Source organism: Cibotium barometz, chromosome 20 (genome assembly GCF_041138505.1).
Source record: "Cibotium barometz isolate CiBa-2024 chromosome 20, ASM4113850v1, whole genome shotgun sequence".
Lineage (NCBI taxonomy): Eukaryota > Viridiplantae > Streptophyta > Polypodiopsida > Cyatheales > Cibotiaceae > Cibotium > Cibotium barometz.
The window spans coordinates 36039248-36057464 of NC_141065.1; the positions used below are offsets into that span (position 1 = coordinate 36039248).

Consider the following 18217-nt stretch of genomic DNA (forward strand, 5'->3'; position numbering starts at 1 on the left):
ATCCATGAGGTACTATTGGTGATTAAACACACAGAGAGAGAGAGAGAGAGAGAGAGAGAGAGAGAGAGAGTTGGCCTCCTCACTTTCCCCCTATTGATAACCTCTCTATTGACCAAAATCTCTCTCTCTCTCTCTCTCTCTTGTGTGTATCCACTAGAAGCTGTGTATGTGTGTGTCTCTCTCCACTAGAAGCACTCTCTCATCTCGTCTCTCTCTCAAACACACACACACACATGAAAATGAGTGTCTCTCTCTCTCGCACACACACACACACATGAAAATGACACATGAAAATGAATGTGAGAGAGAGAGAGAGATGGACCCACATGCATGTATAGGGGACATTTGGCATGGAGATTATGATTTTCGAAATACAAAAGTCAAAAATACCTTAGCCTTTTCCTAAGGTTATAAAAAATAACGGGTGGGACACGTGTGTAAGCATCCAAGTGGTTGGTTGTATCTAAATAAAAACTTCAAGACAAGGTGAAGTTTTATAGCGCGAAGGTGTGAAGGGTCCCTTAAAAGAAAAGGCTACACACACCTTTTTATTTCGCGAAAAAATAATATAATTTAGGTTTTTAAAAAACGAGGAAAAAATAATAATAAAAAACAAATTGGGTTTCCCCTTCCATCCTCTAACCTTGAACACCTCTCTCACAACCATAGCCAACGCGCAGGCTTGCATCCATCATCAAGACTCCATAGACATAATTTTATTACTTGCCCTTCTCTTGCAGTGTAAACCAAATCCTGCACTTTCTCTCTCTCAAAGCCCATCTTGGAAACCGACGAAATTCAATGATTACCCTAGTCACAATTTGAAGCGTTTTTTTTCCCCCTTATGTAAGTTCCTAACATGATCTCTCCATGCAACCTTTGCTTTTTTTTTTTTGCTTTTTTACGTTTTATGATACAAATCCCTCCTTTCTCCCAATTGGGTTCTCTAGGACGCATTAAATGGGTTCTCTAGCATGCAAATTCCAGATGTGGGTTGATCGAAAATCTCACATTGCAGGTGCAGAGTTTTCACCATTAACATCACATGGTGGAAAGCTCAGGCGAGGAGGGCAACATAGACATGGGCGATGAGGAAGGGGGGAAGAATTGGGAGATGGGTCTGCTGAGGGATTCAGAGGCGATGTCCTCTATAGAAGACATGGTTTTGGATACGGATCTGAGAGGGAACTTGCTGCCCATCAATGGAGCTATGGAGTTTGGAGGCAGTGAAGAGAGAGAAGAAATTCAGGATTTTTCTGCCATGGAAACCCACATGAGATTTCTGGACAGCGAGGCCATGGAAGCTGTGGAGCTGGAGGCCTCACAGGGTGGTGGACAAAGTGCAGCAGCGTCAGAGGTGGATGTGGCCGCCCAAAACCTTTGCAATTCCATCAAAATTGAAGAACGCCAGCTCTCTTCTGGCACAGGAGCTGATTCTTCGTTCTTTGCTACCCAGGACTCCCCCACCATGCCACGGGGCATGGAAGAAGGGAGAGTGCCTTTATGGATCAAGGTACTTTGAACCCCCTTTTATACAAGCACTTTCACGTTAGGTGTTATTATAAATAAAACAAAAATATCAATGGTTCCTATGTATCTTAATACACACAAAGGTATAACATAAATATATATTCGTGAAAATCCCCTTTCTTACATCATGAACTATTTAGCTTTGTCCCCTTTGGAAATGGGTAGGCTACAAAAGATCATATTTATGTTTATTGAACCCCCTTTCCAAACCGCTGGTTTGCACACACACACACACACACACACACACACACACATCCATATATAACGGTTCATGAATGCAAATATGTATGTATGTACTTATACATGTGTGTGTGTTCAAGGCATATATATGTAATACATGTATTATGACAGATGTATATGCATGCATTCTTAGATAATGCATAGGCAGTAATTAAGATGTTAGGATTAGAACCTATGACAAATCTTGTGTAGGTGCTCTAGCAATTTTACCCCCCTGAACTTTTATATTTAGATATGAAAGAGTCTTGATGAAGTTTAATTTTGTTTTGTTACAATTAAAACCCACTTGCAAATTTTTCCTTTGCAAAATGCTAAATTGGCAAAATGCTAAATCGTCTTTGTATAATGGAGCCCAAAAATAATGGTTGCTTTGTGGATCATTAGGTTTTTCTGCCCTCAAAAGCCCCCCCCCCCCCTCCCCCCGGCGGGCCGGTGTATGTTCAGGGTCAAAACGGCTTAGGCTTGGTCTTGAGAATGCTCATTTGTATATGCCTAAAAGACTTGATGCTACCAAGGATGCGGTTCTACTTAGACTCATATATATCTTAGAGGAACCATTAGCCTGATGGTAAAGATGTATGTCTTGGCACCATGTCATCCATAGATTCTTGAAAGAACGGAACATCGTGACTACAGCTTTGATATTCTACATACTATTGCACTTCAGATGCACTTGACATGTGGAATCTTTTTGATTGGAATTCGTCATCACTTGCTGTGGTTGCTTTTTTGGTTGCAGTGCCGTATTAAGATCGAGTATTTGCTTGAAAGTGTTAATGGATGCTCTTAGTATGAGCAAATTTCTAGAGCCTTGTTCAAGTTATTACTTTTTATGGATGAAGATGTATGCTACACTGCACACCAGCTACACATGCAGTTTATTGGATATTGTCCTAGCTTGAGGCTTTACCATGTACCAAATATCGGCGTCCGATACAGTTTTTGTTTAATGTTGGGTGGCATGTCCAGGTCTCTTGGTTGGGTTAAGCATAGGCTTGAGCCAGGGCAGCCAGTGTTCATCTGTTGACAGAGGTTCACACAGACTTGGGTTGTAAGTTGGGAGACATCAAGGGCATTCCCCCTCTCAGTACCCCCTTTTTTTTCTAGTTCCCCTAGATCTTCTAGTTCTCTCGATTCCAATTTCCCAGCCCGTCATGGCTCTAATTCTGGACAGAGGCATTGGTCTACCATGAAAGACGAGTGGTCCCAGATGTTGAAGCAGCCCAAGTTCAACAAAGGGTGAGTCAATCACCAATTGTGCTTGGGGAATGTATATGTAAAGGCAATCCTTCTCAAATGCAAGTGTTTAATGGAGATTAAAGAAGAGTGGAAGACTTGGACAAGAAACACAAGCAAGACAGATACCTATATTATATTGCTAAGGATAGCTCTATTTACAAAGCCTGTGCCAAATTGGCTCAAACTGGGAGAAAACCCTAATCTCTACTGAACAAGGTCTTTCTGGTCAAGCCAAGTTGCATCTGAGCAAATGCTGGCTGACAAGAGAGACCAACTTGCTGCCAAAATTGGCTGCATCGGCACGCCTCTGGCAGCCCACAATCTAGAGGAGTGTCACCGGCTTTGGACTCGATCCCCGAGCTTATGGGTTTTGATTTAACTCATATATTTTATGTCACGTGCATCCCACACTTGGATGCCATGTGGCCATACTTGTACATTAGGTGCAAGTCTTAGAGTATTAACTGGCCCTTTGTGAGCCCTCATCCAGCCAAGGATCCACTATGTAGGGTCATGGTTAGTTGTGCATGTCATGCACATGAGGTTAGTGCATGTCTTGCACGGCTGTCACCGTCTGGAATGATGTTGAGGTGTACCGGGCATTTATTAGGCTTCCAACCGGATGCACGTGCATTAGGTTAGGTGAGGAGATGGACTCTGTAGGAGTTTGTCTCCAGGGACGGCCATGGAGGGGCTGTCCAAGAGCCACCTACACCTTAGGCCAGCCCTTAAACACTTGGGACAGCTTTGTGTCAAGCCCAGAATCCTTGTTGGCCAGTAGCAGAAGCTCACACGTATGAAAGGCGCCTCGTTAAATGCAGATGTCATTAGTCGTGAGCAGGCCGACAGCTATAAGGGCAGACTGACTAGCATATGGGGGTTGTCACATGCACCCTGCAGTGTGGTGCTATGTGACTTCAATGTAACATTTTACATCATTAGTACCATTTTTAGGAATCTTTGTCGTATGCCGTGGCCCCATTGTGAGCCCCGGTCTCGGACATGTTGGGCATGAGCTACGTAGGTCAGTCTCTCAAGTCTCTCAGCCTTTGGTGTCAGGGTCAATCCCTTAACCCACTTGGAGAACAAGTATATAAGCCATCGGAGGCTAGGCATGGTTAAGTCAGTCCATTAGAATGCATTAAACCAAGCATATAAAGGCATGTAGAGGTATAGTACATGGGCCAGTCCATGGGATAGCCAAGGCATGTCTTATGCCTTGTTTAGGGTACCAAACACCATAGGCAAGACCTAATGCTCAGTCGGCCAGCTTAAGCAACCCTTAAAACAGCAGTTGGCCAGCACTTATGGCAGCCAACTCACATGTGTGAAAGGTAGCAGCATTTAATGCTTATTATCAGGTCGTGGCTTGTTAAAACAGGGCGATAGCAGTAGATCTCAGCGGACTGCAACATATATCTCATATATGGCGCCCCACGATCCATTGCATAAATCATCTCATTGCAGAGAAGTTCATCAAGTAGATAGTGAATATGTGTGCCTAAAAGCCTTCAGTTTTTCCTAGAGTATACAATCAGCCTTCAAGCACCTTGTGCTTCATTCCCTAGGCAGAATAGAAGATCCTCTCATCTTCAGCCACTATATCTGCATATCCTCAGTAGTTCTGGGACTTGCATAAGTGGCTTCATAGAGTCTATTGGGTTAGCATATGGTTCACCCTGTGTGCAGTCTTCCTCTTCCTTGCGTTTGGCAGTCCACAGTCATCATTCACATCATTGTACAAAGTTCTTCAAAGTAATACAAGCAAATACTCTTTCTTGTAGGGCCCTTTAGTGGGTAATTGGAACGCAATTGTAAGAAATCGGAAGGTCCACGGGCTATGGAGGTTCATACAAGATCATCATGATGTTGATGTGAGTAGGAGATGAGGTTTGAGGGGAAGAGGAGATGGACCTCAAGCCATAGAGTGTGGAAGCATAGACATGGATATGGAAGAGAGAGATGCAATTGAACTCAAGTGAGAGAGATATTGCACATGAACACAATGATTGTATTATGAATGATAATACTCACACCATGTACAATGTATTTATAGGCACTAAGGCCTTATCTTCGAACCCTTACTAAGAGGTGGTTCACACCTAGAGTATTCATACCAAAAGACTCAATAAACCTTTCACACTACTAAGACTTTGATAATTCCAACATCCCTCCTTGGAGCGAAGGTGGTGAGACCCAAATGCAAAAGAAGCAACTGCTACGACCCTGTGTTTTTCCCTTTGGACAACAAGCAGGTGGGCACGGGCACGGGATGGACAGTGTGGATTTATATGGGAACGTAATGATGGAGTCTGTCTTAGAGTCTTATGAATTGGCTGATTTCATTGTGGTTGGAGTTCCACGGCCAGAGTTGGAGGAGAAGGAGCTTTCACTTTCTACTAGGAAAGAGCGGGAGGCTCAGGCACAGTTTTGGGATCTTGTCAATGCGTGTGTGCGTTCTTTCATCTTCCTTAATTGCACACCCCAAGTGATCAACCACATCAAACACACGACGCTGGCCCAAGGGATTTGGCTTCTTTGTACAAGAGGATATCACCCATGAAGAGAATTTCCTTGGAAGTGCAAATGCGAGTGATGAATCTTGGAAAGTCTTCGACGATGCGCGAGCACAGCAACAAACTCTAGGCTCTTTCAGCAGGAGGTTCTTAAGGCTGGGAAGGAGATATCTTCAGAGGATATGGTCATCACTTTGCTGTCTCATCTTACCCCTTAGTACTGAGCTTTCTATTCTTCTTTGATCACGAGTGGGAGGCTCAACACCATTACATGGGAGGAGCTTGTGCTGATGGTTTTGGACCAGGAAGAGCGGTTTACGAACCCTCCATAGGGTGGAGGTTCTGAGGCCTTGCCTGGCCAGCGGTCGAAAGGCCGCAACAACAACAACAACAAGGGCAAAGGAAAGTCTTCACCGGCAAAGTCTTTTGAGAAGAAGCCCGACTGAGAGCGTGATGCTTTGAAGGCCGACCGGACCTGTGACCATTGTGGCTAGAAGGGTCACTATTGGAGGAAGTGTCCTCAGCGGAGTACCTAGAAAGGTGCTGATTCTTGAGTTGCTGCAGTTGCAGCTGCAAAGACTCTAGCTTTTGTGCACTTGAGGATTATGGACACTGGAGCTTCATCTTCTTCGAGCAGGGAGGCAGTTGGTCTCACCGCTAGGGATACTCGGGTGTGGATTCTAGACAGTGGTGCTTCTAGGCACATGACTCCTTCCCGAGAGTTATTACAGGATCTTCGAAGGCAAACAGGTCACATCCTTACAAGTCCACTATCCCGATTCACAGTGAGGTCAAGTTGGAGATCATTCTTGATGGTAGAGGGGGGAAGCATTCCTCCCAGGTTCTTATGTCCCATCTCTTGGTTTTCATCTTTTGTTAGTGCATGAGGTTTGCAAGACTAGCATACGGGTGGAGCATTTTGTTGCTCTCTGGGACAAAGAAACAGGCCAAGTTGTTTGGGAAGGCGGAGTGGAGAATGGGATTTACAAACTCTCAGCACTCTCTTCTTTGATAGGTACTCAGCTAGGTGATTTGTGCCAGTTTCGTTATGGCTACTTGAATGTGGATATGCTAAGGGCTTTCCGGGACCATATGGTGGATGACTTGCCAGATGTTGGTACTAGGCAGGGACATTCTAGTTCTTGCGTTCGTCAGTCAGATGAGCTTTTACAGGTAAATTATGCATTGATGTCTCGTATCATTCGGGACAAAGAGCCTCCTTTAGTTAAGGAAGCTCTTTTCCAGGAGACTTGGAGGAAAGCCATGCAAGTGGAACTTGAAGCTATAGAGAAGAATAACACTTGAGAGTTGGCTCCGACTCCCGAGGCCGTCAAAACGGTCAGTCATTGGTGTCAAGTGGGTCTACAAGACCAAGTATACGTCTGATGGGTCGATGGACAAGCTCAAGGCCAGATTTGTGTTTAAGGGCTATGCTCAATGTCATGTGCACAGTGTGTATCTACCGTGTGCTACATGCACACAAGACTAGCTTCGAGGTTTGGGAAAGCTTGGAGCTAGGCAGGCTGATTGGCGAGTTGAGTTAGGGATAGACTAACGGGCGGGCACCCAGGTATGGACGGGCGGGCGCCTAAGTGTGGACGCCCGATGACCGGCCAAGAGCCTATAAAGGGTGGCCAAGGTTAGTCATTAGTCGTATAGAGTCTTGCGTGTCTTTGTGAGAGCTCTATGGTCAGGAGCCTGGATCTAGTGCAGATGTGCACCTGCTTCATGCAGCCGAGGCCGGCAGTAGTCTCGAGGCCCGCGAGGGTAGCTTCGTGGCGGTACGGGACGCCACGAGGTAGAGATTGGTTGGTATGTCCATCTAGTTAGCTCAACTCATGGCTCGGTGGGGACAGCCAAGACTTGTGGGCGGCTGTCATGGTTGGGAGGTGAGTCAGGCCTGCACCCCCTTCACGTTTGCTTGGTTTTGTTTGCAGGTTTCGAGTCTTGTACCAGGAGCGTTCTACGAGGAGATCCTATGGGGATTTGACAATGGTATCAGAGCAAGCCTCGAGAATGAGTAAGTCGGTAGGTAGAGAAGATGAGGTCTAAGGAAAGGTATGAGTTCGAGAAGATTGCTGTTTTTCTGTTTATACTCTTTTCAATTTTCAGCATGTTGCTTTTGCATCATAGGAACCCGTGATGTAGGTTTGGTCTTGTATGGGTTGTTTGCTTTGTAAAGAAGAAGGGCTAGATGTGTTTCTTGCAACTGTATGAACAGTTGAGAGAGACATGAAATGAAATGAAATGCTATATTAATGTCTTCAAAAGGCCAAAGTGACCTATGAGACCAAAGTTACAACCATGTGACATCTGATACACTCTTTGGAAAAGAAAAGAGATAGCTCCACAATACATCAGTAGGGGGGAAGCTAATGCTACTAGTCAAAATGGGGTACATGAGTACATGGATACATGAATACATGAATATGGGGGAGAGAGAACGAAAAAGCCAGCCGGCTGTTGTTTGTAAGAGAGAGAGAGAGAGAAAGAAAGAAAGAAAGAAAGAGAGATATATTAATGTCTACGAGAGGCCAAAGTCGGCCTATGAGTCAAAAAATAATACAACTGTGTTCTTCCGGTCATCGAAAGAAAAGGAAAAGAAAGAAAAGAAAAAGTGTGCATGTGTCTGGATACAACCATGAATCATCATGGATCGGTGGAGCCCATATACAAACAATCTAAAGGGCGGTGGGGATGTGGATGGAGTGCTAAGGCAAGATGCATCTCTATATGCTGAAGGGGTAGTACAAGCATGCCTTATGTGCATAAAAAAAAAAAGCCACGCGAATCTGTATCTAGTCGCAGTTCTATGGATGTACACGCAAGCAGGTGACTGCTCTTGTGCAGTCAAGTGCAGCGTGGGCCAGGTCCGTAAGAGCTTAGGTTGGCACGTAAAAGCGTAGGCGACGAGGTACGTGTACTCGGCAGGCGGCCAGATATGTTGCAGTCGGTCAGGTATGCACGCATAACCAGACGTAGGCGCCCAGGCGTAGGCGCACATGTATGCGCACAGCCGATTGCAGGCACATGTAAACAGGCGTACGGGTGGCAGGAAATCGGGCGCAACAAAAAAGCGAACAGCAAACGCGTGGCGTGGAGTTTTTAGCTTTTGTTTTTTTAGAGAGAGAAAAAAAATCCCACGTTTATCTTTGCTTTCGTTTTTTGTTGAACCTTAGAGAGGGTTTAAAAAAAACCCACATATTGCTTCTATTGCTTTGTAAAGCGTTTCTTATTATTATAAGAAAAACAGAATATATATATATATATATATATATATATATATATATATATAACAAAAAAAAAAACACAAAAGCAAAAGCTTACTTGGGGAAGCCTATAAATTCTCCTTAAGCGGGCTTCTTGCCACACATCTCTCAAGCTCTCAAGCTCTCTAGCACTCTTCTTTGTGCAAGATAATACTTTTCTCTCATCTTGCCCTCTTCAAGATGTCGACCCAAAAATCCGAGTTGGAGCCCATTCTCGAACGTGAAGACGTGCCAGCTACGGAAGCCACCGATGGCGATCTTTTCGACGATTTTGTTTCAAAATCAGATTTCCAAGAGTTTAAAGTTGCTCTCGAAGCTTCTTCCTCGGAATGTCAAGCACAAATCGCCGCGCAGATGCAGGCTTTATAGAACTCCATCTCTTTGTTGACCACTACCCTTCTCAAGAAAGAGGATGACTATGATGTTGTTGCCCGGTTTGCTACTTTGACCATGACCTCGCAGAACCTCACTTATGAGGTCTATCTCCAATTTAGGAACTTGCAGATGAAAACTACGAAGATGGATTCCACAACTCTCTTGGGTTTCTTTGTAGCCGGTTTATCTGACCCATACCGTTTACAGGTTAAAAACAACAAATGCAAAACTTTGAACGAGGCTATTCATTCCGCTTGTATCTATGATGATACAATGGTCTCTTCCAAGTCTAAACCGGCGATCGAGCAGGAGAACAAGCACAAAAGGAAGTTCTCCGCACCGATGGCTAGCATGACAGAAGAAAAGTCTTCGGACCAACCTTCGAAGAATTCAACTTCGACCTTAGCAAAGAAAAAATGTCTCCTTAAGGCTTTGAAGCTCAAGAAGGAGGGACGTTGTTTCATCTGCGAAGAAAAAGGACATATGCGTAACGAGTGCCCGAAGCAAAAGGGTTCAAAGACCAACGCAGGACCCAAGCCAAAGGTAGCTAACAAGTTGTCTTTAATAGGTACGTCAGTTACTGTACTTTCTCGCCCTAGTTCATGTTCTGATTGTTGTTCAACTCTAAAGTTTTTGGCTTGTATGATCTTCTCCGAGTTTATGGAGAAGTGAATGGCCATAGAATCCACATTCTTCTAGACCCTGGTAGCTCACACAATTTTGTTAATTACAAACTTATGCAGAAATTGGGTCTTGACACAACACCTAGCGATCATACCTATGAGGTACGCCTACCTGCGGGTCGGCAAGTATGGGATCGAAAGGTGGAGACGCTACCGATCCGGATTTAGGACTACGAGGATACTCTGGAATGCTATATTATGCATCTAGAGCATGTAGACTTGTTATTTGGAATTGAGTGGTTTAAGACTCTTCAAGTCCAGATAGATTGGTCTAGTCATACTTTTTCTTTTGAATATAGGAACACCCAGTATTGTATCTTAGGTGATGGTATACATCCCTCTTAGGGACCTCTTGTACATATAGTTGATTTTGGTAATATAATGGATTCTTCTTTGTATATTGCTTTCCATTGTGTCTTGATTCCACTTTCTTCATTTCTCATACTACTATGGATGTCAATGAATTAAGTGTGTTTGAAAGCAAAGAATTAAAGAAGATACTTGATTTTTTTGATGTATTTTCTAAGGAACTGCCATCGGGCTTACCACCTGAAAGGGCAGTAGATCATTGTATTGACCTGGTCCCTGGTGCTCACCCTGTTAGTATTCCACCTTACATGATGAGCCAAGCTGAGGAAGATGAGTTGGCCAAACAACTCATAGATTATTTGAGGATGGGCTAGATCCATCCAAGTAAATCACCTTGGGGTGCACCTGTGTTGCTTAGGAGAAAGAAGGACAACACTTAGAGAATGTGTATAGATTACAAGAGATTGAACAAGCTGACAATTAAGAACCGTCATCCTCTTCCTAGATCAAATGACCTGATTGACCGATTAGCCGGAGCGAAATATTTCACGAAGATAGATTTACGTACTGGTATTGGCTGATCATCAGTCAATCAAGTATGTGTGTGATGCAAATGATTTGAGAGGAAGGAAAGCTCGATGGACTGAATTAATGCAAGATTTTGATTTTGAAATTCGTTATAGAAAAGAGTCCATGAATAGTGTCGCAGATGCGCTTAGTCGAATTAGAGGTGAATACTTTGTCGTTCATCGAGATTTCTACTGATTAATTTCAGTCATTGAGAGGGGTTTGCAGGATTGATAGTTATTTTGGTCCATTTTGGCGGAAGATCCAAGACGGGAGCTCATTGATTGACCAAGACATTGAGCAGTCTACCATTCAGGCTGCAGGAGGTCAGTGGATGATTCGGAATGGTTTACTATTCCGTAATGACAAAATTTGTGTACCACAGATCCCGGACATTAGGTCTAAGATTCTTAAGAAGTGTCACGACGCCCCTTCTGCTAGACACCTTGGGGTACACAGGATATTATCGTTGGTGAAACACACTTTTTATTGGCCAAAGATGAAAGGGTATGTAGAAGATCATGTTCTCAAGTGTATCAGATTTTGGAGGATATGCTTCGAGCATATGTATCCAAAAGACAGAGTTCATGGGAGGATTATCTTCCTATGTTAGAATTTGCATATAACAGCACTAAGCATACGAGTACAGGTTTTAGTCCTTTCATGCTTATGTATGGTTTTCAACCTAGATCACCTGTTGTTACAGTGGGATTCTCAGGACTTCAGCATGATGCAGCACGTAATTTTTTGCAAGATATGCAAGAAATGTTACAAGTTACGAAAGAATCTATTAGAAGTGCTCAAGACAGAGACAGATTTTATTCTAATAGACATCGTTCACCGAGAGTTCTCTGAAAGAGCGATGGTGTATTTGCGAGTTCCGAAAGATTCCGAGACTTTACGGACAGGCCGATCTCCGAAATTATCCCCTAGATATTGTGGACCATTTCGTATTACATGACGGATTGGTTCAGTCGCATATGAATTGGATTTGTCTTCTCATGTGAAAGTTCATCTTGTATTTCATGTCAGTAGACTTAAGGACGTACTGGGTGGAATTGGATTGGTTCAGTCGCATATGAATTGGATTTGTCTTCTCATGTGAAAGTTCATCTTGTATTTCATGTCACTAGACTTAAGGACGTACTGGGTGGAACTGACCAGTTAGTTACTCCTCAAGAAATCATAGATGTCGAGGACATGACATTTGTTCCACACGAACCTGAAAAGATTCTTGGATTTCGTAAAAGACGATTGCGTAATACTCTTATCACGGAATACAAGATCAAGTGGAAGGATCGTGTTGAGGAGGACGCTACATGGGAGACATTGACTACTCTTCAGAGAGATTACCCTGGCTTTTTAGTGAGCTTAGGAGTGAGCTTAGGAGTGAGCTCTTAGAGGAAGGGGAGTATGTCATGTGCACAGTGTGTATCTACCGTGTGCTACACGCACACAAGACTAGCTTCGAGGTTTGGGGAAGCTTGGAGCTAGGCAGGTTGATTGGCGAGCCGAGTTAGGGATAGACTAACGGGCGGGCACCCAGGTATGGACGGGCGGGCGCCCAAGTGTGGACGCCCGATGACCGGCCAAGAGCCTATAAAAGGGTGGCGAAGGTTAGTCATTAGTCTATGCAAAGTCGATGAGAGACTTCTTTTCTGCATGCCATTCTTTCCCTAGCACAACATTAAAACGTGCTAGTCAAGTAATATCAAAGTCGAGCTCCACAAAGTAGGATTGAATGGGGAGACGAAGGCCTACAACCTGTTGGTCCCAAATCTCTGCTCCTTTGCCATCTGCTAGCTCAATTGTGTACTGATATGGCGATGGTTGAGTCTTCAACTTTAAATTCTTGACAATTTGAGAACTAACCACATTATGGCTAGAGCGTGTATCGAAGAGTATCTTCATTGGTTTCCCTTCAATCGTACTTGGTACATGCGGAAGCTTTGAGATGCTTCTTTTAGCCCTAAACACCATCTAGAACATGCTGATGCAAAAATGCAAACAGAAGGGAGAGTAGAGAGAGAGAGAGAGCTGGAAATTCAGTATTTCATATGGTACAAATAGGTACATCTATCTTGCAGCCATAGGCTGCCTCCCATGAAAAGGTAAAATACTTAACCAAGTCCTAGTTCTATGACCCAACTCATGTCACGTGCATCCCGCACTTGGATGCCACGTGGACATTCTGTACAGAAGGTGCAGGACCTGGGATGGTGAACTGGTCCCATGTGAGCCCAGTCCGGGACGAGTCAGCCAGGGATCCATCTCAGTCGTCCGAGGTCAGGTGTGCATTGTCCTGCACATGAGTCCAAGGTCAGGTGTGCATTGTCCTGCACATGAAGCAGTGCCAGTCCGCGCTGTGAGTCTCCCTCTGGAATGATGTCAGATGTGCTGAGTATCTGGTTTGCAACTGGATGCCAGGCCTCTGTAGGCATGTAGGTTGCATGTAGAGATGGGGCCAGCCCATAGGGCTACCCCAGTGTAGGTGTTTGCATTGGCATAATTAGTATGGGCATGGGGGAGGCATAGAACCACCCCCAAGGGGCCAGGAGGGCCCAAGACTATGCCCACCAGCCAAGGCAAGGGCTGGAGGGGCAGTCGGCCAGCTCCAGACCCTCTGGACAGGCAGCCGACAGAGGGTAGAACCCCTAACAGTAGGCGGCCAGGTGTGGGGGGGCAGCCCTACACCTCTACGCATGGTGCCCAGCAGCAGGCTGCTGTCCCAGATCATATGCGCAGGCTGGACAGTACTTGTCAAGTGTGAAAACACTTTTATAAAAGTGTGAACCCAATTTATTATTAAATTCAGTCGTGGAGCTTCATGAGAGCCAGCCGACTGCATGATTTGGGAAGTATAAAAGCCCAAGTCATATTTCATTCATAGCATCTCACAATTCACCAAGAGCCTCAAGCATTCAAGGGCCAGGACAGCCAAGGGTTTGCTAAAGCTAAGGGGTGAAGGACTGAAGGTCAAGGGCAGGTTTTCCAGCCAAGAACAGGTCAAGTACTTTGTATTTGTTTCAGTTTTACATCATTCTAATAAAGCAAATACACCATCCGTGGTGGGGGCCCTACAGAGGGTAATTGGGACCCAATACTGTGTCCTCTCCATCTTCCCCTTCTCTCTCTATTTTCTGCACATTGTCTTACAGTTTGTGCGTTAATTCCGTCGCGAAAAGAGTGCTGTTTTCTGAGTTTTGAAGTACCGATCCTTCTCCGAAGCTTCCGCATATTACAGTGGTATCAGAGCCTACTTCAAGGACGAAGATTCAGCAAAGAAAACCAGAAAATTTTTCGCTCGTGTGGTTGGTTTTTAGACGCCGGTGGACTACCCCTTTCGGAGTGACTCCTGTCCCTCGAAGGACGGTTGGTTTTTAGCCTCCGGAAGCCTCCGGAAGTCTCCCACACAGACAGTGGATGGTCAGATTGCGTTCCGGAAAGGAATTGCAGATTCCCGCTATGGCGAGCTTTGGCGACGAGAGAGAACCAGAACCATGGGACCAGAGTGCACCAGGCAGCCCAGCTAGGGCACCCGGCTTGAGTGTACAAGACATGTTCCAGCAGATGATGCGAGCAATCGCAGACCAGACAACCAAGTTGGACGAGCAGAAGGCACGGATTTTGGCTCTGGAGGAGCGTTCTCGCTCTCCAGTGTCGCGTTTTCCATCTCCTCCTCCCTCTCCTTCCGTACCCCAGATACCAGATCCTCGTCACAGGGACCCTCTCGAGGGGTCACAGCCGCAGTCAAGCTCCTTGCTTGAGAGGCAGATACGGGCATTGGAGATTCGACAACGAGAAGACGAAGCCATGCGACGAGTGGAACGCGAGCGTTACCTCCAAGCTTTGGACGCCAGATTGACACCGGCGGCGCCCTCGAATCATTTTCCCGAGAAAATGAACTTCAGTAAGTATAATGGTAAACTCGATCCCACTACTCTGTATTCATGGTTACATCAATTTGAAGCTTACTTTGCCGCAGTTAGGAAATCAGATATTGCCAAAGTGATCTTAGCCAGTTGGTATTTGGAAGGTGAGGCCATTCCTTGGTGGACTCAGTGGGCTCACGCCCACACCAGATCAGGTATGGCAGCTTATGGGTGGGACGAGTTCGTCCGTGACCTTAAGCAGCGGTTTTTACCGCCCCACTACCTTGAGCGACTCGAAGACGAGTTCAGGGGTGCGCGTCAGAATGCGCAACCAGTCCTTCAGTTTGCCAATAGAATTTCGACCTTGTGTCTACAATTAGGCTTATCTGATGCGGACAAGAAAGGGCAGTTTTTGTATGGCCTGGACACGCACATCCAATGGGAGGTGCGTATGTTTAGACCAGCCACCTTTGAGGACGCACTCTCGCTTGCGCAGAGTGCAGAAATGAAACACAATGGTGGCAAGCCCAAGACTTCCCAGCCGGCTTCCCCCAAGGCTAACACCTCGGGGGGCAAAAGCCAGAACCAGACGGGGTCTTCCCCAGGACAGAGCCCGGGAGCCTCTGGCTCCAAGAACTCGAACAATGCGTCTAAGCTTACTCCAGACCAGAAAGCGGAGGCAGGCAAGACAGGTGGCAAGTTGAGTGCTGAGGAGCTTGCTCAGTACAGGAAGGAGGGTAGATGTTACTTTTGTCACACAAAAGGACATACTTCTCGGGATTGTCCGAAGAAGCCTCCAAAGCCCGCCGCCGCCTCCACAGCTTCCGTGGTGAGCACAGCTCCCACACAGACCCCAGCGGCTACCCCTAGTTCTTCAACCCCCGGTGCTTCAGTTGGAGCAATTATTAGCCGGGAGCTCGAAGATAAGCAGAAGGGCGCCCATGACCAGGAGTATGAGCGCAACGAATTGCTCAAGTCCTTTGGCTACATAGGTGGCCAGAGAGTCGTTGTCTTGTTTGACAGCGGCAGTACGGAGGATGTGATCACGGAAGAGGCCGCTAGGCGTGCCCGTTTCGAGCTGACTCCGGTGGACAAACAAGTTGAGGGATTTAGCACAGGTATGACAACGAGCGTCAAGTATGAAGCTCTAGGTGCTAAGTTAGTCATTCAGGGCATAGAGTTTGTGCGTGACTTTATGGTTGCCCCTCTGGTAGGAGCAGACATAATTTTGGGTATCCAGTGGTTTCACAAGTTCCTTCCTGATGTCAAGTGGGACAAGCACACGTTCCAGATTGATCGGAATGTGTCAAACACCCCTGTGACCATTAAGTGTGAGCCAGGTATTCCAAACTTTCCGCTCATAAGCCACTTGCAGGCTAAGCGAGCAGTCAGGAAAGGCGCACAGTGTGCGATGATTTACATCCAGACCGCCCAGACGGTGGCCAGTGCTTCCGAGAAGTACTCGGCTCTCCACGAAAAGTTCCAGAAGATTTTTCTTCGGGACAGTCTCCCTCCCCAGCTTCCCCCGTCCAGACCGGAGGATCACAAGATTGACCTCCTCCCAGGCTCGGAACCCCCGAGCAAGTTTCCGTATCGCCTTTCTAAGGCAATGGAATCGGAGTTGGACCGCCAACTCCAAGAATTGTTGCAAGCTGGCTTCATCCGCCCCAGCGTGTCGCCGTTTGCAGCACCGATCTTATTTGTCAAGAAGAAAGATGGGTCTTCTCGGTTGTGTGTCGATTATCGTGCACTCAACAAGCTGACTATCAAGAGCAGATTCCCGATGCCTCGAATTGACTATATTCTCGAGAGGCTGAATGGAGCTAAGGTGTTCTCTAAATTGGATTTAAAGAGTGGGTACCACCAGGTTCGGATTGTTGAGGGGGACATCCCCAAGACAGCTTTCCGTACAGAACGGGCCCACTATGAATTTGTGGTTATGCCATTTGGATTGACGAACGCCCCAGCTACATTTAACCGCATGATGATGCGTATTTTCCGGGAGTTGATTGGAGTGTGTGTGTTCATCTTTTTGGACGACATACTCATATTTTCAGCTACAGTTGAGCAGCATGACATTGATGTGGAGAAAGTCCTTAAGTTGCTGGAAAGCAACGAGCTCTATATCAATGAAAAGAAGTCAGAATTTTATCTGTTCCAGGTACATTACTTGGGATATATAATCAGTGCCGACGGCATTCGACTTGATCCGGCTAAAGTGGCCGAGATTGTGAACTGGGAAGTACCTCAGACTGCTTATGACATTAGATCATTTGTGGGTATATGCCAGGCATATTCCACCCACATTGATAAGTTTTCTGATCTCTCGGCAGACCTCACCGATCTGCTAAAGGGAGTGAAAACAAGGAGGCAAAAGATTCGAATGACTCCACGAGCGTTGGAGGCATTCCAGAACCTCAAGGTGGCTTTGTCAGAAGCGCCTTGTTTAGCCCTTGCCTCGTGGGACGAACCATTTCAGGTGATCACCGATGCGAGTAACATCGCAATTGGCGGTGTATTGCAACAGAATGGTCATCCAGTAGCTTACATGTCTCGTAAGTTACTGCCCGCCGAAAAGAATTACTCAGTCTACGATCGTGAACTCCTAGCAGTCATTCAGGCCTTGAAACATTGGAAACATTTCTTGTATGGCCGTGACTTCGAGGTTCGCACTGACCATCAGGCATTGCGCTGGATTCAGACAATGCCCAGTGCACAGTGGAGTGATCGACAGCACCGCTGGAGTCAGATATTCCAGCAGTTTGGTGGCATGATTGAGTACCTTCCAGGAAAGGCCAATCCAGTGGCCGATGCTTTGAGCAGGAAGGGACAAGTATCTGCGATTCAGACCACTAGACTAGACCTTGTTGGTACAGGACTAGAAGACATGAAGCACACGTACGCGGATTCCGAGGAATTCGGTACGCAGTGGGAACAGGCATTGGATGCCACAGGACCATGCCATTTTCTGATACGCGATGGTTGGCTTTACTACAAAGGCCGACTTTGTGTCATGAAATCATTCCGGGCAGCTCTTCTCCATGATGCCCATGACGCCATTACAGGTGGTCATAGGGGCATGAATTCGACTCTGGAGAAGTTAGAACGGCAATACTATTGGCCAAAGATGAGGCGTGATATGTTTACTTATGTACAACGCTGTGACATTTGTCAAAAGGTGAAAGCTCCTCGTGGAAAGAAGATAGGGTTGTTACAGCCTTTGCCAATTCCTGAGGGTCCTTTCCAAGACATTTCGATGGACTTTGTCACAAATCTGCCTCCCAGTCCGAGTAAGCGTAATACACAGTGTTTGACTATTGTTGACAGGTTCAGCAAATTTGTGATGCTTATTCCTTGCAGGGCCAATGTGACCGCCGAGGATGTTGCCCAGCTATTCATTCGGCATTGGTACCCGATTGGTGGGATTCCTAGGACCATAGTGTCAGACCGAGATGCCAAGTTTACCAGTCATTTTTGGAGGGCATTGTTTGATAATTTTGGTACTAAGTTGAATTTTTCCAGTGCATTCCACCCACAGACAGATGGCCAGACAGAGATATACAACCAGTTGGCCTTTGATGTGCTGAAGTGTTACGTCCACGATCAGCAAGGTAAGT

General features: G+C 45.9%; 1 protein-coding gene across 4 annotated transcripts in view; it reads left to right on the forward strand.

Annotated features, from left to right (window-relative positions):
* The first annotated feature begins 610 nt into the window (after nucleotides 1-610).
* SUVR5 (histone-lysine N-methyltransferase SUVR5) overlaps nucleotides 611-18217 on the forward strand; it is an 81812-nt gene continuing 64205 nt past the window's right edge. For 2 of the 4 annotated variants that reach the window (XM_086814793.1, XM_086814795.1), the window contains exons 1-2: nucleotides 611-846; nucleotides 1019-1513. In XM_086814793.1, the coding sequence (XP_086670919.1) occupies nucleotides 1046-1513 (468 nt within the window). In that variant the 5' untranslated portion in view covers nucleotides 611-846; nucleotides 1019-1045. The other 2 variants (XM_086814794.1, XM_086814796.1) reach the window with 1 other exon arrangement.